The sequence below is a fragment of the Lepidochelys kempii genome, chromosome 1 (assembly GCF_965140285.1).
Source record: "Lepidochelys kempii isolate rLepKem1 chromosome 1, rLepKem1.hap1, whole genome shotgun sequence".
Taxonomy (NCBI): domain Eukaryota; kingdom Metazoa; phylum Chordata; order Testudines; family Cheloniidae; genus Lepidochelys; species Lepidochelys kempii.
The window spans coordinates 258,019,353-258,043,424 of record NC_136380.1 but is presented as its reverse complement, the minus strand read 5'-3'; the positions used below and the strand labels follow the sequence as shown (position 1 = coordinate 258,043,424).

Below are 24,072 nucleotides of genomic sequence, written 5' to 3'. Positions count from 1 at the left end.
GGACATGACCCGCGTGCCAGAGAGGGAACCAAAACAGGGAAGAGACAGATCCCTGCCCCAGTCAATAGGAGGCGCTGTAAGGAAATGGAGCAGAGGAGGGAACACTGGGGAAAGCCTGCCCTAGCCACCCAGTAGGGGCTCGGGGTGAGCATCAGCTCTGCCCCAGTGGCAGCAGGGGGGCTAATGCATGGGCAGGCCAGTAGCGAGGAGTGGGTCATGCTGCGGGGGGGGATGTTTGTGCAGGGCTCGGGGCCCGCTGTGCCGCAGCAGAGCAGAGGGGGCTGGCAGGGAAAGGTCAGGCCTGGAGGGACTGTCTCGGCCAGAAGGGCAAGTGATGGACGGGGACTTGCCCAATGCCCCTGCTCCCGAGGGACACCCCCTGTGCGTGTCAAACCCGAGCAGGGAGCTGCTGCCACTGCCCCCGGGGGGGCTTGAAGGCAGGGCCCGGGGGGGGTCTCCTCGCTTTCCAACCTTCCCCAGCCGCACGCAAGGGTTAAAGGCGGCGGTGCGGGGAGAAGGGGGCGCGCCGGGGGCGGGGAGGGAGGCGCAGACCGGCTCTGCGCCGAAGCCAGCGGTTTGCGGTGCCTTTGGCGGCAGCGAGCGAGCGAGCGAGCGAGCTCCCCGCGCCCTGCGACTCGGGGCGGGCGGCGCCAGCAGAGGCTGCCCGGCCAGCAGCGGGGCGTGAGCGGCTCGCAGCGCCCGGGGACCCTTCCGCCGGCGGCCTGTCGCCTCTTCTCCAGGGTGAGCCGGGGGCGAGGGCTGCGGGTTGGATCGCAAGCGCGGCTCGCCGGGGCCCTTTGCGCCCCCCCCAGCTCCGGCGTAGGCGCGGCCAGGCGGAGCTGAGCAACCACGCGGCCCCTTCCGCGCTGCCCCTCGGAAGGCTCCTGCTGTGGGAGCACCGCAGGGCCAGAGGTGGCCCTCGGCTGCCTGCCCCGGCTTCGTGCCGCTGAGAGCAGAAGCTGGCCACTGCTAGCTAAGCCTCCAACGCCGCTCCCCCCCGCATGTAAATATTGCTACTCCCCCACGGGGGGCTGAGCCAGAGAGCGGGGAAGTGACTTGGCCAAGGTCACAGACTCAGTCAGTGGAGAGGACTCAGCAGCATGCGGTTTCTAGTCCTGTGAGCGGGTCACCAGGCCGCACCTTGTGACCTTGGCCGCGATGGAACAGTACCCACTGGGGCGTGAGCTGGCTAGATGCTCTCTAATGGGATTTAGGGCAAGGCTCCAATGAAAGAAAACACCCATTGCTGAGTGAGCCGCAAGAAGTTTGTCTGGGACCCTCCCGCAAGGTTAGAAAGTGATTTGATTTCAGAGTAACAGCCGTGTTAGTCTGTATTCGCAAAAAGAAAAGGAGTACTTGTGGCACCTCAGAGACTAAAAAATTTATTTGAGCATAAGCTTTTGTGAGCTACAGCGGATGCATCCGATGAAGTGAGCTGTAGCTCACGAAAGCTCATGCTCAAATAAATTGGTTAGTCTCTAAGGTGCCACAAGTCCTCCTTTTCTTAAGGTGATTTGAGGCTCCCATGAGCTAACAGGTTTATCGTTCCCCTACAAGATCTCCTGTCCGTCCTGATAGCAGCAGACCGCTCAGGAATACCCTGGTAATGTGCTTTCCCTCCGCCCCCCAATATGTCAGGGCATCAGCTCAGAAGTAGGTATGGTTTTGGCTTTGCCAGCTGTATGAGGTGAGAAAATGACCCAAGCAGGATGTTTTTAGTGTTGTAAGGTCACGACCCTTATCGCAGAGCTAACCTCAGACCTGAGTTTGTTTTCCTCACCAGGGGCTTCTGGATTTGCCTCTTCTCCTTTTATTGCAGCCTGAAGATTGAATCCCCAGGCACTGGTGCCCTGGGTTCCACTGGTTGCACTGTGGGTGCTGGTGCTGTAGGTTCTGGAGGACAGGCCTCCTCTTAGCGCCAGGACTCCAGGGAGTCAGGCATGCCCTAGCCATGACACCACTGAGGCTTGGCCTGCAGCCTTAGCCCTCCAGGGACAGCCATGTATTAGATTCCAAAGTAGCAGCTCTCTACAGAACAGTTACTAACTCTGTCTTTCTGTCTCCTTCTTTCCCTCTCTGCTCCCGCGATGAAATGAACTGGCTTTAGCCACAGAGAATGGAGGTGCAGTGCCCTGCCCTTTCATGTTGGCCTCTGCCTTGGCTCAGTCATCCCCTTCTTCTGTCTCTCTCTCTTACTGGCTCATGTCTTCCAGGTCACTATGGTAATGATTCAGCTACGAGCTCGCGTGGCCTTCCTTGTGCTCCCTCTGTTTGTATTTGGGGCACCTGCTGATGAGCCCGACCCCAAAGAAGCAACCACCCTCCCAAATGGCTGCAGACGCTGCTGCGACCCACTGGATTCCCATGGCTCCTCAGAGGTCACCCCCGGCACTGCCGGACGCCATTCGTCACTGTACCCAATGCCGGAGGTGCGTCCGTACATCAACATCACCATACTGAAGGGTAAGTGCCAAGCCGGTGTGCCTGGGACCCAAGGTCTGCTTGGGAACCAGCTTCACCCTAGTGAAAGGTAAGGTTCTGTGCTGGCATACCAGTGCCCACAGACTACCAGTGACTTCAGTGTCACCATACAGAAGGGCAACTGGTACATGCTAGCATAGCCAGTGCATCAGTTATACCCATCAAACTCCCAGTTGCCAGACTGAAGGGCGTGCCCCAGCATATCCAGTTCCTGATGTCCAGACTGATGGACGTCTAGTTGTCTGTCATTATCAAGGGAATGTGCCCATGCTGGTACGTGTAGACTTGGGCTCATGTCGCCAGAGAGGTGCAATCAGCCTGTAGAATGTTGGTTTTCCCCTGAACCCAGCAGTCGTCCTGCTGTAGCCTCTGAATTCAGGGGAGCCACGTCTTCTCCTGCTTTCCACTGGCTCCTGTTTATTGCCACTGGGGGAGAAGCATCAGCAGTTGCCTCTTGCCAATCTGAACCTACTTCAGGATTAGGCTGTCCTGCAGTGCAGAGGGAGGGAGCAGCGGGTCTTTCCCCAGCCAGGAAGAAGGAGAGGGCGTGCTGTTAACAAAGACACAGTGTCAGCACTAATGTCCTGTGCCGGGAAGGCTAATGGGAGGCCATCTCTGTGGATCTCATGTCATCTGGGAGAGGGAGGAGGGGAATGACGTGAGCCCTAACATTCACTTTTCTCCCCAGGCAGCTAGGAGGATGGTTGCATGAACACCCCAACACTCATATTTGCAAAGTGTGACTTCCAGCCACAGACCTGCTGGCTTAGCTCAGGGTGGAATGGGGGTGGCTCCCCAGTGCAGATCAGCTACTTCCTCAAGGGTCCCCATTTGAATCTCAGCTGTGCTTAATGCATAGGATGTGCATGCATGGTGAGTCCTGGCACCGAATGGGAGATTCTGCTCTTTGGACCCAGTTCATCATTGCTCTGCAGCCCCTTTGTGCTCGCTAGGCATAGGGGTGCTCAGAACCACCTCCAGAACAGCTCCCAGCAGTGGGGGCATTCTGGGGACAGAGCAGGGAGGGGGTGGCCGGGGGAACCGGTGCTCAAGGAAGTTTGCGTTCCTGCAAAGGCCCAAAGAGGCCTGTGAAACAGGGTAACAAGTTAGGAGTGCCCTAGCCTGTGTGGGAGGCTGCACTGGCCCCCACAGCCCCTGAACAGGGAAGGCACAGACTACCTGTGCTGGTGTCTGCACAGGGAAGAATCAGGTTCTCTGTATACAGCTCTAGTTTCTGGCCACAACCTTGGCCTCCTCAAGACAGCCCAGTGCTTGGCAGCTTTCACATCTTGCTTGGCAGCTTTCACATCTCATGGAGTGCATCCCTCTGCTTTGTTTCCTAGGAGACAAAGGAGATCGGGGGGAGCCTGGGATTCCAGGGAAATGGGGAAAAGAGGGGGCACCAGGCGAGCGGGGCTCCCAGGGTCAGAAAGGCAGCAAGGGGCAGATGGGTGCCCCGGGGGATCCCTGCAAGCACCAGTATGCCGCTTTCTCGGTGGGCCGCAAGAAGGCACTGCACAGCAGCGAGGGCTACCAGGCCCTGATCTTCGACACCGTCTTCGTCAACCTCTACGGCCACTTCGACATGTTCAAAGGCAAGTTCTACTGCTACACGGCCGGCCTCTACTACTTCAGCCTAAACGTCCACACCTGGAACTTCAAGGAGACCTACATGCACGTCATGCACAACGACCAGGAGCAGGTCATCCTGTATGCCCAGCCCAGCGACCGCAGTATCATGCAGAGCCAGAGCCTCATGCTGGAGCTGCGGGAAAACGATGAGGTCTGGGTGCGCCTCTACAAGCGGGAGCGGGAGAACGCCATCTACAGTGATGATGTGGACATCTACATCACCTTCAGCGGCTATTTGATCAAACCCAGCCTGGAATGACCACCCTCCTCCCTGTCTGTCCTTCTCTCTCTTGCTCCTTCTCTCTTTTCACTGCCCATAATCACTGCAAACTACAGGGGAGGAAATGGACTGGGGGTTCCCTGGGAGGGTCATGGGGTGGGAGGGCACCAGGGAGCCCGAAAGAAAACACCAGTTCTCCAAATCAGGGCCATCCTCATTCAAAGTGTGTCATTGGCTTCCAGGATAGCCCCATTCGCCTTGAATAGAAGGTGCCTCAGGTCACCACTAGTCTTGCTAGGCCATGTGAGCCTTCCCACGGCCTAACACAGCAGTAGGGACACAGGAATTGATACAAAGCAAGGGAGTGATGGTACAGTCCCCGGCTGTGGAAACTGTCGCTCATCTGGGACGTAGAGGACCGGATCCTCCGCTGGTGTAAATCGGTGTCACTCCACTGAAGTCAACAGAGTCACACCCAGCTACACCTGCTGTGGATCTAGCCCTAAGTGTTGAAAGAGAGCGAGACCCTGTCGGCCATCAGCAAAGCTCCCCTCCAAGCCTCCCATGGGGTGCTCTCCAGTCTCAACTCTCGTGTCGGGTTCAAAGCCATGCCAGCTTTGGACTGTTCCTTTTCTGGAGGCTGAAAGCAGACCTGCTCCCCCACCCCCACCAGATTTACACCAGCGTAACTCTATCGACTTCAGCAGCATTCCCCCTACTGCACGCTGGTGTGAGAAGAGAATCCGGCCCAGTGGTCAGCCACTGGATTCCACTGCCGCAGTCCCCTGGGCATGACTGGAACAGCTCTGCTAGGAGACCATCATTCCTTTAAAATCCCACCTCCAATCCATTTGAGAACACAATGGGGAGGGACTGGCTGAGTCTGGTGGTAGGTAACACCTTCTACTACTAATGCACAGGGTCAGCTTCTGTCCAGTACCTCCCTGCTACTCCAATGGAAGAGGGATAGCCAGTGGTTGCTTGGTAGCCTGTACAAGGTGAGTTGGGCATCTCAGTCCTGCTCCCAGTGAACAGGTGTCCACATCATCAAAAACATCCCCACCTCTGACTCTGTCTCCTTTGCTGGTGATCTCAGTGGAGAAGCCACGGAGACTGAAATACACGCCCACCCCTCGCAGTCGGGTCAGACACGTTGGCAGGGCTGCACGGCAAAGCTTGTGCTTCCACGGCCTGTGCGTGACAGCTGGGGTTTTCAGCGGCCCTCAGTGCTGACCTCGCTCTGCTCCCGCTGACATCAAAGGGAGCTTTGCCACTGACTTCACTAGCAGCAGAATCAGCTCTGAGTGCTTTTGCAAACCCCACGCTACGTGTACTGAGGACACACTAAAGATGAGATGCCAGGCTATCACTGGGTTCATTTTCCACAGGACGGAACTCACACCAGAAAGACATCAGAGGGAAAGAAAAGGAGAGGTGAACTCGAGGGCACTGCAGGCCAGTTTCTCTCTTGTTCATATTGCTGCCCCTCATTTCCTCAGGATGAGGAGCTGAGGGGAAAGGATCGAGTCTCAGGACCTTCCCCACATGACCCTCATAACCGCTTGCATTAGCACAACTGGTATGAAAAGCAGGGTCCCTCCAAGGAAGGTTGGTCCTATCAGGGGCCCCGTGTGTCTGATGGAATGCCAGGGTGTGATGTGTGAGGAACATGGAGACTGGAATTCCCCTTTCCCGGCCCAGCGGAGTGTGGAAAGACTCCAGAGTCGGGCTTGGGGGAGTCGTGAGGGAGCCACATGCTGGGGGTGAGGTTTAGGAGTGAAGGAACTAGCAATTGAATTCCTCTCCCTCTCTTTTTAGAAGCCACAGACTGCCAACCCAGCTGTTGTGTATTTACAGTGTGTGGCGTCCCTGTGTCTCCCCAGAGAGCAGCAGGAATCTCTAATGCTGAATAACTTCCAGACCTGAGCTCTGAACTCCCTCCCTTTCCAATGTCACTGTTTACTTCTGCAGGGTGAGGGCCAGCTCAAACAGTCCAAAGGGGCAGCTGGTCGGTGCTTAAAATACATTGGGGGGCAGGGGAATGTGCGTTTTGTGGGCCAGCTTCAGCCCCTTGGTGCTAAACCAGGTTTCAAGAGTCACTGGTGCTTACTGGGTGGGGTGTCAGGGTAGCAGAGACACACAGTACTGTGGACTTAATGGTGCTTTACATTACAGAAAACTACCAAGAACTTTTGTATATATGTTTTCAGTTTTATTAAAACTTTTTTTGCACTTTGAGATGATTTCCCTTATAGGATCATTTCTTTCTGTCTCCAGTCAGGTTAAGGCAAGGGGCCCCACTGGTCTGGGAGGCCAGAAGACCTGGCTTCTATTCCTGGCGCAGTCACTCACCCACTGAGTGACTCTCGGTGCCTCTGTTTCTCCATCTGTCAGACGGAGATAATGATGCTCAACCTCCTTTGTAAAGGGCTTTGAGATCTATGGATGAAAGGCGCTATGTGAGATTTGTCATTAGTAGGACATTTCTAATCCTTCATAGAAAATGTTCTCAGCTACCAAAGCTCCAAGACAGTGCAGGAGTTATTGGAGAATAAACTACTAGCGAAGGGAAAAGTACAAGTTGTTTGAGGGGTCTTTTTAGCTGAACATGGGGAAGGAGCTGGAAGTCGCTTGTAAGAGAACAGATGTTTTTTCTTGTGCTGTTGCTGATCTTGGTCCTGGTTGGTTGCTCTACACAGGAAGAACGGGCTTTCCCTGTGGTATTTCCAGGAAGATGTGACGTCTGAACCATAGCGGAGGGAAATGAAGTAATTGAATGAACGTTTACAAACGTCGGTAATGTTACGGGGCGGGGTGAGGGGGGAGTTTGAGAGCCAGGTTGAGGTGATGGCTCAGGCTGGGGAGATCTGTGGGGGAAAGTGGAGGCCTGGGGATGGCTCAGCTTTGGGTCTTATGTAAGACCCTGGTCTCAGCTGCCTCATGTGCCAGGAGCCTCTGATTGGTTTTTAACTCATTTGGGATGGGATGGGGCAGATATAATTACATTCCTCCTCCCTCTCTCCATGGTCCCAGTGCCAGTTCCGGACTCCAGGCTGGAACCTTGCACATCTCCAGGTCCTGCCTGAGCCGCTGTGGCTTTTCTCTCCTACCCCACCCTTAATAGAACGAAACAAACAGGAAGATCCTCACGAAGCGCAGAGCATGCTCACATCTCAGTGCCATTAGCGGAGATGCTGCTAGAATCGCTATGTCTATTGCACCCCAGTGTAGCCCCTGCAGGAGCCATTCGGTAGGGTGGGGTGAGGGGCTGACATGCTCAGCCTTTGTGTGATTTGAGCAAATAATGCCCTTTCTTTTGCTCCCTCGCTAATCACCCCCACTTCATTCCACACAAGGGGAAGCTGCATTAATGGCCTAGCTAGCTTGGCCACCTGGCACTGAGTGACGGGCCATCCTGACTGACTGAGAAGGAAGGTGCCCAGCACACCAGTGAGGGCTGGCCTGTGAGTCAGCCATTTACTAGCCAGTGTGATGTGTCCTAATCTCAGGTGGACCATGGCATTTTCCTTTATGACTCCACATATACAAGGTGAATGAGTGATACCAAGCCTTAAAGGGATCTCACAGCCCAGCTGGCTGCATAGCCATAGTATTTTGTTAGTGCCTGTCAGAGCATCAGGGCTCAAATAGCTTGTTTGACCCACTGACAAGGCTGCTTCACCAGCCACTGACTCACCTCAGGGTCTCCAGGCCAAACTCATAGCTAGTGTAAACAGCATTGACTTCAATGGAACTGTTCTGGTTTACAGGAGCTGAGGATCTGGCTCACCCTGTTTTGAGGGATCACATGAATAACGTGGTGAAAGAGTGGCAATGTAGCCTAGTGGTTAAAGCACTCGTCTGGGATTCAAGAGTTGCGGGTTCTGTTCCTGACTCTGCTGCTGACTTACTGGGTGCTTGTGCAAGTCAGGCTGTCAGTGTGTGCCTCAGTTTCCTTATCTGTAAGATAAGGATACTGGTCTCCTTTGTAAAGCACTTTGAGAGTGGTGACTGAAAAGCCCTCTATAACAGGTGGGTTTTATTATTCGTTAGTGTTCAAAGGTGCCTGCCGAAGGACTGTCCCTTTAATTGGCTTCCTGCCCCTTTTGTAATCTAACAGGTAAAGTGGGGGAAGTGAGAGATCAGAGGCGTGAGGACAGGCTATCCTGGAGGAAGAAATGGTGGCTGCAGCCCCAGCCCAGTTGGAGAGCTGTGCAGTAGCTCCTTGCCACGTGTTACTCCCCCTTCCTACCCACCCCCAAGAAAAAGAAAAAGAGATGGAAAAAAAAAATCAAGGGAGAAGCAGGGAGGGGAGGGAGAGAGAGCCCAGCACCAAAGAGAGCATCCCAGAAGGGGACCACCTTCAGCAGCCGTGCCACACATGCAGTGGGGGGGAGGAGGAGCACCAAACACGGTCCACAGGCCCCTTGTTGCAAACTCCAAGGCAGCTGTCAGCTGGCCCCCTGGCCTAGCTGGGCATCGCGGTCGGCCCCGAGGGGAGCACTGGTATGCGTGTCAGGGCGTTCAATGGGCTCTACTGACAGGCCCGCCGGGGAGCTTTGCTCAGCGCATTCCGCGTGGGGGCCAGCTGTGCTGTGATGTGGCTGGTTTTCCCTCCAGCCCAGCCTGCCCTTCCCCCGCCCCTGTGAGCTGCTCGAACCCAAGCGAGGTTTACAGCTGGGAGCAGGGAAGAATGCTCTGGCCAGCAGCCCCGAGAGCTGGTATAAAAGCAGGCTGAGCAGCCCCAGCGTCCCTCCCTGCACGTTCCCACTTGGTGCCTGTGGCGAATTAATCACCACCCAGCTCGCCTCCTTCTCTTTTCCATGCTGAGCGCAGGGAGCAGGCGAGAGCCTCCAGCGGCAGAGCGCCCCCTCCTGGCACCAGGCTGGGCTGCTGGAGGTGGGCCGTGGCAGGTGAGAGAGAGAGAGCAGCTCCATCAGCAGTGTGACCCTGCGCACCATGGAGGGAGAGGGCAGCAGGGCAGCAGCTCAGAGCCTGTGCTAGGAGGCTGGGGGCTGGAGCACGGCCAGGTGGTGAAGGGCAGACTCTCCAGCAGCACTGCAGGGTCTAGCTCGGAGCCGCAGTCTGGTATCTCCCATCCCCAGGTGGACACATCTCACCTTTTACCCACAGAAACAGTTGCCCTTTTCAAGCCCAGCTTTGCCGTTGAGACGACTTGAGGAGGAGGCAGGGGAGGGGCTGGGGCGCTGTGTGAATGGCTCCACGGGTCACTTTGATCTCTCCCTCGCCCAGGTTTGAGTGGCAGGACAGAGGACATGCACTCAGGCTTGTGACATGTTTGCAGCCCACGGGCTTGTCTTGTTGTGCCTCTCAGACACTTGCCACACAAACTGCCAGGGCGTCACTGCAGACTGAGAGCCCTTTTCATTCCCTATTGTCAGTGGTTAAAGTAGATTGACCTAAAATGAGGGGCTCTTGCCACACCGCGGGCCTGATCTATTGAAGTCATTGGGAGTCTTTCCACTGACCTCACTGGGTTTAGGATCAGACCCTGTCTGAGGGGAACGGGGAGCTTTGGGGCAGTGCCCCTTATCTCAACTAGGGAGCCCTCCCTCTGCTTTCAGGAGGGGAGCTCCCCACAGTTCCCACTTTAACTCTGGCCTGTTTCCATAAACATAGTGAAATGACTCTGACACGGACTGCTCTCTAGGAGTCCCGGGTTCCGCTGGCAGAGTCTCAGAGGTGACCAGATCTCCAGGGCTTCTGGATAGGAACCCTACCACAACAGAAACATGTGTATGTGTGTGCGTGCAGGTCAATCACGATTTTCTGGGGCCTGTCATCTATCCGTCAAGCCCAGCTTGTAGGTCATTTAAAAAGTCCAGCATGCGTATTGGTTGTTGTGACACCTACACTGGGCCTCCCGGGGCTGTGTTAAAGCAATACACATCCTCAGGCAAGTCATGACAGTGGCCCCACCCCCTACATGGAGCAGTGGTGGCTGTGAGGCAGGGTAGCAGCAAACTGCACACACACACACCCCACCCCCCACTTACCCAGCAATGGGGTGTACGTTTTGGCCGGGCTAGGTTTGCAGCACTCCTTCTGCTCCTCCCACGGAGTCCTTGGCCTTGTCCCCTAAGCAGTGGGTCTTGGAGTTAACAGCCATTGAGGTGGAGCGACTGTTTCAGGCTCTCTGCAGACTCAGGCAGACAGTGCTGCTTTGGTTACACATTTTCAAGCTTTGCTTTGCAGCTGTGAGGGCTAGAACCTTTTTTAATGAAAGCTGAGAGTCTGCTGCTGTCATGTGACTCCAGGAACTGGGCCGCAGGCATTGGCCTGAGGTACTTATGCTTTAATCCAGCCTCCCCCTATTGTGAGGCAGCATCAGTATTATTATGCACTAAGTGATGACAATGCCCTGGGCGCTGGTGTGCGATTCGGTTGTGTCACATGATTCTTTTCTCCTGCAGGGTTAAAAACAAGCACAGGACAGCTCTTGGGGTGGGAGAGGGTGGAACCCTCTTTTGCATTGCACTCTGCTTGGCCAGCATTCTGGTGGGCCCACTTTCCCCTTGTTTTATGTTTCATTCCAGTGTCAGCTGGCTCTGTCATTTCAAAGACCCTCAAAGGAGGGCCCTGGGTGTGAAGTGGAGGGGGAGCAATCAGAGGGTCAGATGAGGACTGAGAAAAGCAACAGGAAAGGGTCAGAGACCTAGCTCTCTCACCTGAGCTGCTTCTCTTTGGTTAAAGTGGCTGGGTTGCATTTGTTCTGCTCAGCAGCAATTCACACATCTGGCAACCACAACTCCTTCCACCGCCCACGCTGTTCCTCCCCCTCCTATGGCTTACAGCAGGGGAAGGGGGATTTTTCACCAGGCTGCCGGCATCACTTCCAAATGGACAAAAACAGTTCGCAGAGAGCTTCACCCTGATCCCCATTCAGTGGGGGGGGGGGTGTTGATTTTGCATGGGCCCATCTCCTAGGGTGGAGGTCAGTGCTGGTGAAAGTTTCCAGCCTGGCTGCCCTTGAGGCTGAAACTCATGACTGATCCCTGTACCGGGCTTAGTGCGGCAGGGGCTGTGGCAGTGTGCTCACACACGCCCTGCCCAAGGAATCCCGATCCTGACATGGAGAGACCACATAGAAAGGGTGAGCAATCCCCAGAGTTCATTCTGTCCGTGGTCTGTTTCCAAGCAAAGCATTCAAGCTGAGCCAAACTTTTGAACTTTTTTGATGCTCCCTCACCAGTCAGGTGTGCGTGTGTGTACGCATGCACAGTAGGGGACCCCGGAGGACTTCTCCACACCCCACCCTCAGTGGCATACTGCATCCCTCTGGCTGCATCCCTCTGGTTGTGATCACCTCCACAGAGAGGTTGGTGGGGGCGCCACAGGGGACACAATTGCTCAGTCTGCTGATGAGCTATGAGTAGAGGGAGAAGGAGATATTAACGGCTTCAGTGCTCTGTCACTTACCACCTGTCTCGCTTGAGTAGCCAGCACTTCATAGGATGCTGGCATTGCAAAAGACACCTCCTCCCCCCCCCACCTTCTAGGAGCTGGCAGATAATGGGTTAAGCAACATCCCAGCCTCCCCTTGCCCTGAAGGTCAAATCACATCTCCTGCAAGTCTCCCCCATGGTGCTCCCCTGAAGTGGGCCTGGTGAGTGGAGCACTTTAGGCAGTTTTTAGCATAATACCCCTGAAATGTTACCTGCAAGTGGCTCTATGTCACTCCTCCACTTAAGCAGAGCCTGAAGGCTCCTCGGTGACCACATGTGGATAAAAATAATCCCCACCCTTTCTGCCTTCTCCTCCTGGGAGCCGCACCACTCTCACAACAGAGCTGACACATATGCAAAGGCCCTGCAAAGAGACTCACTCAGGGCTAACCAGCAGTAGCCATTGTGCCTGCAACGTGTCATGTCGTGTGCAGCTGCAAGCGGTAGAGTTCCAGGGCCCAGCTCCCTGCTGCAGCTCCACTGGCTCCCTGACACCCATTTACGCTGGCAGAGAACTGGCGTCGTTCACGGGAAAAGTCTGCCATGAGGCGGCTCCTCCGGCAGCTCAGCAGAGCTACTAAGACAATAGGTGCCGCCAAGGGGCAGGCACTGAAGACAAATGAGGGGCACTTCATGCCTCATATTTCTTGGCCTGGCAAAGCCCTTTGGGCTCTGGCGTGCAGGATGTGTCTGGTCTACATGCCACTGGTCTTCAGGCCACTCAGCTCTTTGATCTGTGCGTTGTCCCAGGGCTTCTTTCTTGATTTCTTCCTCCCAGGTCCCTGCAGAGTGGCCTGTAACACTGTCCTTCGAATAGTTCCCTACCTCCCGGGGGCGCTGTGAGGTGCTCCCATACTGCAGTGATGGGAGCCCTAGGAGAACACAGATGGAATCTGGAAGGACAGCCCACACCCTTACATTAGCAAAACCATAGACTTATGTGGCGTGGGTAAAAGGCTGCACCAATGAGGAGCCGTAAAGGCAAAACATTCAGAGCCACCAGTGCAAATCACAGGGCTTCAGGGAGGCACACTCACCTCTTGCACTGCTGAAAATAAATAGTTTCTATTCAACCACATTAATGTCATTAAGAGTAATAATAGTTGTGTTCATGAGCCACCTCCCCCATTCAGAAACCAACCGTCTAATCTTCTCTCTCTAAAGCTGCCCCCACAGACAAATAGAGGGGGAGACTTTTCATGGGACAAAAGGGGCAGGAGGAAGGTTTTAAGCAGAAAGGGGACTCTGGTTATAATGAAAAACTCCTCTGGAGAAAGAAAGGAAGTGTGATTAAACATCAAATAGGCCCTTGTAATAACTGCTCTGGGTTTATTTCCATTGCATTTCCCTGAAGCAGCGTGTACTTTCTTGAAGTCATTTTGAACGTACAATAAACCTTTGAAATTATCTTAATTTATTAGGCCTTAGAGCCTTTTGTTACTGCATAACAAATCTGTTGTGTAGTTGAATACAAGCTATTCTTACTGTAAGCACACAAGGCTCTAACATCCCGGGGCTATCGTGTGACGGTAGGGTGATCAGATAGCAAGTGTGAAAAATCAGGACAGGGTTTGGGGGTAAAAGGCACCTATATAAGAAAAAGCCCCAAATATCGGGACTGTCCCAATAAAATTGGGACATCTGGTCACCCTATGTGATGGGATTCCCGGGGGACAATGTGGAACTGTGGGACCACTGTGCCCCCTTAACACTCCAGCCTGGGCTGTCTCTGACAATGCTTTGCCAGTGACCAGCAGCAAACCCCTCCAGGCACTATCATCACTCAGCCACCAGCATGCAGAGGCACAGCCAGCTAACTTGCATGAATACTCTCCACGCCACTCATGAACTATACACAGGGAAACAACAGCAAATCTCCCTAGCCCCAGCCTTGCACCCCAGAAATATACCATCTTACACTGCTCAAGACCGTCTCTTGAACAGTGCAAGCTTATTAAATAGTTTGCCACTTCATCAAAGGAAAGTGGACATGCACTAACCTTTGGAACCTGAGCAGATTTCCCAAGCACTTTAGACAAACTCACTGGTAAGGATAAAACATTAAAATAAGTTTATTAACTACAGAAAGATTGATTTTAAGTGTTTATAAGTGGTAGGCTTAAAGGTCAGAGACAGTTACCTTAAGAAAATAAAAAGTAAACGGGCATTCTAAATCCTAAACTTTTAGACTAAGCAAAAGTTGAATCAAACAGCTTTTCTCGCCTCACTGGATGTTGCAGGTAGGTTACAGTTCTTAGTACACAGGTGGCATTTCCTTCTCAGCCTGGGACCAGTCTCCTCAGTTCAAGTCTTTGTTTTCTCACTGTTTATGTTGCATTCAGCATAGGTGCTGGAGGAAAGAGGTGGTCTCATGATGTCACTGTCCCTTATTTTATACTCTTAGTCCCTGGAAAGGTACTGACCTGGGAATGTCCTGGTGCACCTTGCTGAATCACAGAGTTGAGCAATTCTCATTATGTGGTGCTTACCCAACTGTCTCTTATTGAACTGTAGATTTCATGTTTACAATTCCCCCACTGATCAATGGTTGTTTAATACCTGCCTGGGTGTTGGTCACCTCCATTTTTGTCACTGGAGAAGTAGCAGTGGGTGACTCCCAAAGTCACAATATGTTTCAACAACAACCGTATTGCAAAAGCTCATAACTTCATACATACTAATGATATACATATTTTGACAGAACAATGAGTTTCAGCAGATCATGGTCTTTCCTGTGGTATCTTAAATGGCATGCTGTATATGAAATATCACAACCATCTACCAGTGATGAATATGGGGGTTACAGGGTGCTCCTTTGAGATATAGCACGTTACAGCTCCCTCCTTACTTTATTGCAAGATGGTCAGTTGCTGACAAACTCGAAGGCAGTGTGTGTTAAGGTTCTTTTGAATTTTAACAACATAATTCCCAAGTGTTGCTAAACATTGTAGTGTTAACCGCATATGCTCCTGCAAAGTTTTGTGTACTTTTTAGCACTCTGTTGACTAGTTTAGTGAACTCATAAGTTAACTAGTGTGTTTTCTCTGGCTTACTAAAAAGCATCTCTTTATACCTTTGCATTACTGCTAACACTTCTGCTTTCCCAACTAGTGTTAACTCAATATAGATATTAATGTTTTCCAACATGTAGTTATCTTGGCATCCAGTCACTAAAGCAATGAGGCGGTGTGCCTCAGTTTTCCCTTCCACACAGCAGTCCAGGTTTATTATGGTTTTCTCTGCTGTGACAAGCTTTAAGTCTGTTTACAGGTAGTAGCTGAGAAGGCTGTAAGCTTCTGACATTACATATGTTCTCAGTTACCATTTCTAGCATGTCCAAAGGCTTTTCCCAAAAACTGTGCATAACATACCATACCTTATCACAAGATTTAACATTAATACCATATTTTTTATCACAGATGGGTGTTTACAAGTATCTTTATCATACCATGCCTTCTGGTCAGACATTCTGGTTTTGAGGTTTGTTTGTTCAATACCCATTGTGTCTTTTTCTCCTTCTTGAACCTTTGCATGTAATCATTTACTGACTTTGCTTTCACTACCATGTCCCCTTCTGCATGGATTCTTAATCTACTCATATCTCTGGGATTCTGGAACCTCAGGGCCTGGTGAAGTAAGGGTTAAGGGGGATCCTGCATATTGGCTGACCCTTTGTTGTGCTGTCTCCCTACCCTGGGACTGTACATATAAAAAAAAATCCATCTCCCCTCTTAGGATCACCCTGTGTTCCCCATTCCCAGCACTGAGTCCTTCCCCACCTCCTTTCCTTAGATTGTTGTGATCCCTGCTCTCTGGGTTCAGAGTGTTTGCTCTTTGACCAGATGTTTCTGTTCTCAGCAGCATTTCCTTTGCTGCTTTCTGTGCCTTACCAGCCTGGAGGAAGACCCTCTCCCCTCGGCCAGCTGGGTCATTTGTGTGCTCACAGACAACCGATGCTTGGAAGCTTCCTGGACTCAATTTCTCGGCTGTTACAGCTGTGTGAGCTGCATCTTGACTTAAAGAGACACAGTTATTTTCCACAAGCATGTCAGGACCAGTGTCCTGGAAAACTGGGACCTGGATTGGGGCACCACCCATCACCCCTTCTCTATCCCCGAGAAGTCAGCTGTGTGACTGTTTCCCTCTGAAAGGTCAGTTACACAGTTCCCTCCCTGAAGCTGAGTTACAGGCTGTGGGTGCACAGATGCTGGATCAGCCACTTTGTCCTGGGCATTCTCTCCCAAGTGACCACTGTGGAGACATTTATGTGCTCTCACTATTCTTTCCCCATGATGCTGGCTAGGCAAAGCCAATTGCTTATAGAGTTGTTATCTCCTACAGAAATCCTTTCCCTGTTTTCCTTCTCTGGGCCCCCCTCTAGGACACATCTTTCTATGCTCACTAGAGTGGGATCTATCCCTGGTTCATCTGCAGGGCTCGCAACTAACATCTGGAACAGCGACAGGTACTCCACCCATCTCCCTTCCTGAGGAGATGCTGCCTTTAGCTGTGGTGCAGGAGCCGGTCTCAGCTCACCCCCCCACCCACACCTGGAAGCATACTGCAGAGGAATTTCTCTCATTCCTTCAGCAGTTTATGGGACTTTACTCTTTCCCTCTGGGGTCACAGCATAGTATTCCTTCTTGCTGTGGGCAAACACCTTAACAGCCTGAGCTACCCAGAAAAATCATTCCCAATAAGCATGTCAATGGGGATACTGTCCGCTATTCTCACTTTTAATTCACTTTCTAACCCATCAGTTTCTACGTCCATTTTGGATAAAGGCATAAGAATCCTGAATCCTCCTACTAATGAAAGCTCTGCCCTCTGTCCTGGCAATATGTCACCTTTTTGAATTAAACTCTGCTTAACCACAGAAATCAGTGCACCTGTATCTTCCCATCCTAAGTATTCCCTGCCATTAATGTTGACAACTTTTATATGCTCTATGTCTGGTTCTGCAGAATCCAGTCCCACAAAACCAATACGATAAGTTTCAGGCACCTCAGAGGCTTCTGTGCTGAGGACAGCAGCACTAACATGGGCTACGTGTTGCCTGCACAGGGCATTTATTCCTCAGGTGATCAGTGGAATCACAGTGATAACACCTGTTGGGCTTGTCTGTTTTCAAAGGAGGTTTGAGATGGGGATTAGAGGAATGGTTTTGGGAAGGTGAATACCCAGCCACCCTCCTTTCTCCCAGGGGTAAAACAGGAACCTCCCTTCCCACTGGTTTAAACTCCTCTTTCTGTTGTTTACTTTCAGTAGATGCCTGGGTCTACTCAAAGGCATCAGTTAGAGAAGTCATCTCCTCCACAGAGATCACATCTGTATCCCAGGAACACTGTTTTACATCCTCTTCACATATACTTAGGAAATGTTATTGACCAATGAGATCAATCATTTGCTCAAGGTTTTCAATTCCTTTCCCCCTCACCCATTTTCTGATTGAGTCATTCATCCTGTTTACATATTCACCATTATTCGTACCAGCACCCCTCTTAAGAGTTCTACATTTTACCCAATATATTTCAGGGGTGATTTGAAACTTTTGCAAAACAGTATTTTTAAATGTGCAGTAATCTAAAGCAGCCTCAATTGGCATTTCATTGAATATATTTAGAGCTTTACCAGTTAACTTTGCAATCAGGGTGGGGACTTTCTTATCAGCAGGAATTTCATGAACTGCACCCAGCCTCTCAAAAGTAGTAAAATATTCTGTGATATCATCTGTTTCCTTGTATGCAGGACCTAACTGGTCCCAATTGTGGATTCTTGGAGTGATGGGACTAGTTGGGTTTCGTGATTTCTGGTTCTGCTTTTCTAGCAAGTCCAGTTGGTGTTTTCATTCTCTCTCTCTTTCCTCAGCTTCTTTGGCTTTCAGCTCTAGGGCCCACTGATGTGCTGTCTCCCATTTAGAAGCCTCTTTCTCTTTCTCCTTTATCTCCAGTTCTTTCATTCTTAACTGACGCTCACAGTCTCTCTCTTTTTCCGCTATCCGTAATAGGTATCACAGGGGTAGCTGTGTTAGTCTGTATCCACAAAAACAATGAGGAGTCCAGTGACACCTTAAAGACTAACAGATTTATTTGGGCATAAACTTTTGTGGGTAAAAAACTCACTTCTTCAGATGCATGGAGTGAAAATTAAGGATACAGGCATAAATATATATTGGCACATGAAGAGAAGGGAGTTACCTTACAAGTGGAGAACCAGTGTTAAAGCCCAATTCAGGCAGGGTGGATGTAGTCCACTCCCAATAATTGATGGGGAGGTATCAATACCAAGAGAGGGAAAATTGTTTTTGTAGTGAGCCAGCCACTCCCAGTCCCTATTCAAGCCCAAATTGATGGTTTTAAGTTTGCAAACGAATTGTAGCTCTGCAGTTTCTCTTTGAAGTCTGTTTCTGAAGTTTGTTTGTTGAAGAATGGCTACTTTTAAATCTGTTATTGAATGTCCAGGGAGATAGAAGGGTTCTCCTACTGGCTTTTGTATGTTCCATTTATCCTTTTACAAAGAGGATCATCAGGAATGGTAACATACAAAAGCCAGAAGGAGAACACTTCAATCTCCCTGGACATTCAATAACAGATTTAAAAGTAGCCATTCTTCAACAAACAAACTTCAGAAACAGACTTCAAAGAGAAACTGCAGAGCTACAATTCGTTTGCAAACTTAAAACCATCAATTTGGGCTTGAATAGGGACTGGGAGTGGCTGGCTCACTACAAAAACAATTTTCCCTCTCTCTCTTGGTATTGACACCTCCTCATCAATTATTGGGAGTGGACCACATCCACCCTGACTGAATTGGGCTTCAACATTGGTTCTCCACTTGTAAGGTAACTTTCTTCTCTTCATGTGCCAATATATATTTATGCCTGTATCCTTAATTTTCACCCCATGCATCTGAAGAAGTAGACATTTTACCCACGAAAGTTTATGCCCAAACAAATCTGTTAGTCTTTAGGGGGCCACCGGACTCCTCGTTGTTTATCTGTAATAGGTATATCTCTAACTTTGCAGCTGCTTCACTCTCGCTCATCTTTATGCCTTTCTGTCACTATTTCTTTCCCCTGAAATAAGCAAACAGAAAATAACAAACTTGTAACCTTCTTTTTGACTGCCACCACATTTAAGATCCCACTTAAAATTGCTACACCAGTGCATAAAGTGCAAATCTCACTCAGTACAACAGGTTGTGCATTTCACCCTGCTCACTGCACCACTGTGACAGGATCCTCGGGGTACAACCTGGAACTGTGGGACCACTGTGCCCCCTTAACACTCCAGCCTGGGTTGTCTCTGACATTGCTTTGCCAGTGACCAACAGCAAACCCCTCCAGGCACTATCATCACTCAGCCACCAGCATGCAGAGGCACAGCCAGCTAACTTGCATGAATACTCTCCACGCCACTCATGAACTATACACAGGGAAACAACAGCAAATCTCTGTTTATGTTGCGTTCAGCATAGGTGCTGGAGGAAAGAGGTGGTCTCATGATGTCACTGTCCCTTATTTTATACTCTTAATCTGTGTCCCTGGAAAGGTAGTGGCCTGGGAATGTCCTGGTGAGCTTTGCTGAGTCACAGAGTTGAGAAATCCCTTTTGTGTGGTGTTTGAATTGAATTGTAGATTTCTTGATTACAATTCCCCCATTGGTCAATGGTCATTTTACGGCCGCCTGGGTGTGGGTCACCTCCTTTGTTGTCACTGGAGAAGTAGCAGTGGGCGACTCCCAAAGTCACAACATGTTTCAATAACAACCCTATAGCAAAAGCTCATAACTTCATACATACTAAAGATATACATATTTTGACAGAACAGTGAGTTTCAGCAGATCATGGCCTTTCCTGTGGTGTCTTAAATGGCATGCTGTGTATGAAATATCACAACCATCTACCAGTTATGAATATGGGGGTTACAGGATGCTCCTTTGAGGTACAGCATGTCACACCTGACACTTCTAAACTCATCCATGCAACAAGGTCATCATAATCTCCTTTCAGGGCAATACAGGTAACTGACTTAACGCCAGACCAGCCAGCGGAATGCTCACTGATTAGGTGGCTACGGTGCTGCTTTGATGCAATGCTGGCCTCCTAGTGCAAGTCAGCTGTGTGGAGCTGCTGTGGCCATCTCATGAAGATCTGACTCTTGCACAGGACCCATTTTTTTGGTACTGCTGCTGCTGCCAGGTGGGACCCTTCGGTCCAGGTCCAGGTGGGAAGTTCCAGGCGGCACTCTAGCCAGGCTGTCTCCCACTGCAGGGATCCTCAGGTTAGAACAGTTTTTAAATCAATAATAATAATAATGTCCAAGCTGCAGCAGCACAAGAGGGCTGAGTGTGATGCAGGATCTGGCCCTTCATCTGCAGGTCTCAGTCCTTCACAGAGCTGGGTGAGGGTCATTATCACCATTTTCCAGTAGAGTAATTGAGGCTAAGGTCAAGAGGTTAATGCTGCATAAACCCGATGGTCATCTCATAGGTACGTATGCCGCTTTATCAACAGCTTTTCAGGAAAGTTCTTCAGGCACCAAGCCTGGCCATAAGTTACTTGGGCAAGGTCACAGAGGGAGGCAGTGCCATGACCAGGACTAGAATCTGGTTTCATGTCTTATTACTGGACCAAGCAGCCCCTGTGGCATTGCAGAGGTGTAACGGAGGGCATAATTGGCCTGCAGAAACTTTCTTACTGGGACTGACGCACGAGAAGGAAAGACGTCAACTTGACTTTCAGAACCACAGCTGAGTTTGCAAGACTGGCCGTTAGGAAACAAACCAAAGCATCTTTTTACTGTAAAGGGAGCACATTCGCTATAGACCTCCCTGAGATGACAAGCAGAGCTTCCCTTACCCCCATTTTAACAGAGACACTTTTCAGAGTAGAACCACAATTTAAGGGAAAATATGCTTGACAGAAGGTTGTAGTTTTAAGAAATGTAAATGTCTGAAAGACAGGAAATTCAAAGTAAAGGTTACACTTAAAAAAACCCCATTCTTTGGAAGGTACCAAAACTAACCCCAGGGGTGTCGAGAAACCTCACTAATGCTTTTGGGTGGGAGGAAGGCTCAGGAGTCCTTCACACTTCCAGCTTCTCCTCCAAGATACATGGTGATGGTCATGCACCAATGGCATGCCCGCCATACGAACCTCCCTGTAGATGATATTGTTAATAAACCATACTCAACGTCTCCAAAAATAGCCCAGGGCTTCGGTCCTCCACAAGGGCAACAGAAGAAAACAAACGCAGAGTTTCTAGGCCAAACCATTTTTTATGCTATGATGAGCCGACAACCACCCAGAACAGAATAATTCCACGCAAATAATTTGCACGCAATTTTCTGCACTCTCATACCACGCAAATGACTTCTCATTCCAAAGAAATTCTACACTGACATGTGATTGTGCATGTGAAATTTCAGGGGGGTTGGTTTGTTTCAGTCAGGTAGGAGAAGGGGGAATCAAAACCAGGCTTTTAACGAACAACTGTGCTTCACCCTTAAGTAGGGAAAGGCCCCATTGATACATCCAATCTGAACCTCAACTTTTTGCACGTCTATGTTCAAATATGAAGCCTTGATGTTGCATTAACAAAGGTTTTTGTATTGAATTCCCATGTCTGATAATCTGTTTTAAAGACAGAAAAGAAACCAAAAGGAGAACATCTTCACTGGGGCTCTATGAGGATGGGAGTGTTGCTCAGCTTCACAAAAAAACAGCCCGTAGCTTCATTAGCGCAATTTCATAGGAAATGATGTAACTAACAACCAAAGGTAATGGGCCTGATCCTCAGCTGGTGTGAATCAAATGCAGCTAATTGAAGGCAATGGAACTATGCCCACGGTGGAGCTGATTCAATTCTTGTACTATGCATGCACAAGAGTGACTTTCTATGTATTTTTTTCAGCCATCCCAGCAGGTGCTCCTCATGGAGGACTAACTGCCCATGAAGCTGGATGTCTTACCCTTCTGCTTGGCCTCATCTGTGCTCAGCTAACATTGTATGCATTGTTTGGAAAGAGGAAAAAGGGTTTTTATGGCCAACTCGCTTAAATTGCTGTGAGCTCCAACTTTCCAAAGCGATTGATATTTGGGCTGAGAGCAGGCCCGGCCCGAAAGGGAACTGGGGGAGAGGATGAGTATAATAAATGCTGCATTGCAAGTTTAGCAAGAAGTTTTGCTACTGAAAAAGCGGCGATCAGGGCCGTCCCTACCCATACGCAAAGTACGCAGCTGCATAGGGCTCCAGGAAACTTGGGGCACCAGATTTCCAGGTGCCTAGCGCAGCAGCGTGCTGCTCTAGCCCCAGGCCCCCCAGCCCTGCCCCTCCCCTGTTCTGCCCCCACCTCGCTCCCACTCTACCCCTTCCCCAAAGCCCCCCCCCCGCCCCACCTCTTCCCACCCCCGCCCCAGCCCTGCCTCTTCCTGCCCCTGAGGAGTGCAGCACGGCCAGGCATGCACTCACTGGCGGCAGGAAGTGCAGGGACCCGGCCCCAGCCACGCTGCCGGTGAGTGCTGGGGGGTGGTTACCCCCTGCCCCCCAAGCCAGCTCCCCTCCCCCCCCCACAGAGGCTGCGTAGGGCCCCAGAATAGCTAGGGACGGCCCTGGCTGCAGTGCTGTCCAAACACATAGGACCTGGCTCCATTACCTTTATTCCCACCGAGTAGTACCTTTGTCTGCAGGCAGTCCCCTTGATACCCAGGGAACTAAATCACAGAGTAGGCTGCTGCATGGGGCTTGTCCGCATTACAGATTTTTGCACCGATGTAAATGACACTGTTACAAAATCGCTAATGTAGGCAGGATAAGTTGTGCCGAGGGAACACTGCTTTACTCCAGGGCTAGGGTTGCCAATTTTGGTTGGATCTATTCCTGGAAGTTTCATCACATGATGTGATTTTAAATGAAAGATTAATCTGTAATTCCTGGAGACTCCCAGACAACCGTGAAGGGTTGGCAACCCTCACCAGGGCAGCACAGGTATGCTGGCCATTTCACTACGACCGGTGCAAACAAAAGCCCTCCAAGTGGGGAAAGAGTTTCGGCATCTGCACCATAAATATTGAAAGTATTTGATTATGATTAAGGGCTCTCCACCCTAGCTTTGTCTTTTCTCAATTTCCAGGGCAATTCAGCCCCTAGAGTAGGCTAGTCTAATTTACTCTGGCGGGTTACAGTCCCCAAGTGGCCATTACACTAGCTTCATCGGGGTGGCCAACCTGAGCCTGAGAAGAAGCCAGAATTTACATTGCCAAAGAGCCACAGTAATACGTCAGCAGCCCCGCATCAGTTCCCCCCTACCCCAGCTCCCAGCGCCTCCCGTCCATCGGCAGCCCCGCTGATCAGCACCTCCCCCTTCCTCCCTGCACCTCCCAATCAGCTGTTTCATGGCATGCAGGAGGCTCTGGGGGTTAGGGAGAGGAGCGAGGGCACGCCAGGCTCAGGGGATGGGGAGGGAAGGGGGGAGTGGGGGCAGGGCCTGTGGCAGAGCCAGGGGTTGAGCAGGGAGCACCCCCCAGCACATGGGAAAGTTGGCGCTTGTAGCTCCAGCCCCGGAGTCGGTGCCTCTACAAGGAGCCGCATATTAACTGCAGAAGAGCCGCATGGGGCTCCGGAGCCACAGGTTGGCCACCCTTGAGCTAGGGCTTGCTGGAACGTGGTAGCACTTAGCCCGCACACCCACTCCTTGGCTACACCCTCTCCACTAGGGTGTAGCTGGCCAGATTCTTTGTCTGCCTATGCCATGCAGAGATTTCCCTGGCTCAGGAATACCAAGCTTATGTCCTGTTATGGCCCCTTTGCACTGCCAGATTATATGGAGCAGGGCGCTGCGACCCATGGCATTCACAGCAGATTGTCTCTATTGGAGGCTGATGTGTTGTGTTCTCTACTGCAGCATTTTGACCAGGAGCTTGATGCCTCCTTGGTGTCTGGACTGTAATGCTTTGTGTGAAATGGTGCCCTCGAGCCCCTGTGACAGGGTGCTCCATGCCCTGCTAGGATGGCTCCTGGTCACTCTGGGGAATAGCTCGCAAGGTTGATGCCCCTTCCCATCCTCCGCCTTTCTCTTTGGGTTTGCGGCCCCTCTCTCACTGCACGAGCTGCTGCTTCTTCTTCATAACTTAGCCCTCCGGCCAGGTCATTTTACATGTTTTCCACTTCCGGGGTAACAAAGTCCCTTCTCCCGAGCAGTCTCAGGCAGTCTTCCCTTTCACTGCCCCAATGTGCCACTCCCTCAGTGTCTGGTCGGGGAAACTGGGCCCATC

At 51.1% G+C, this 24,072-nt stretch overlaps 1 protein-coding gene across 1 annotated transcript; it reads left to right on the top strand.

The window, feature by feature from the left end:
• The first annotated feature begins 584 nt into the window (after positions 1 to 584).
• Positions 585 to 4,463, top strand: C1QTNF6 (C1q and TNF related 6). Its single transcript, XM_073330238.2, has 3 exons — positions 585 to 741; positions 2,214 to 2,463; positions 3,825 to 4,463. The coding sequence occupies exons 2-3, from the start codon at positions 2,220 to 2,222 to the stop codon at positions 4,370 to 4,372; spliced, it is 792 nt and encodes a 263-aa protein (XP_073186339.2). The 5' UTR covers positions 585 to 741; positions 2,214 to 2,219; the 3' UTR covers positions 4,373 to 4,463.
• Positions 4,464 to 24,072: the final 19,609 nt, after the last annotated feature.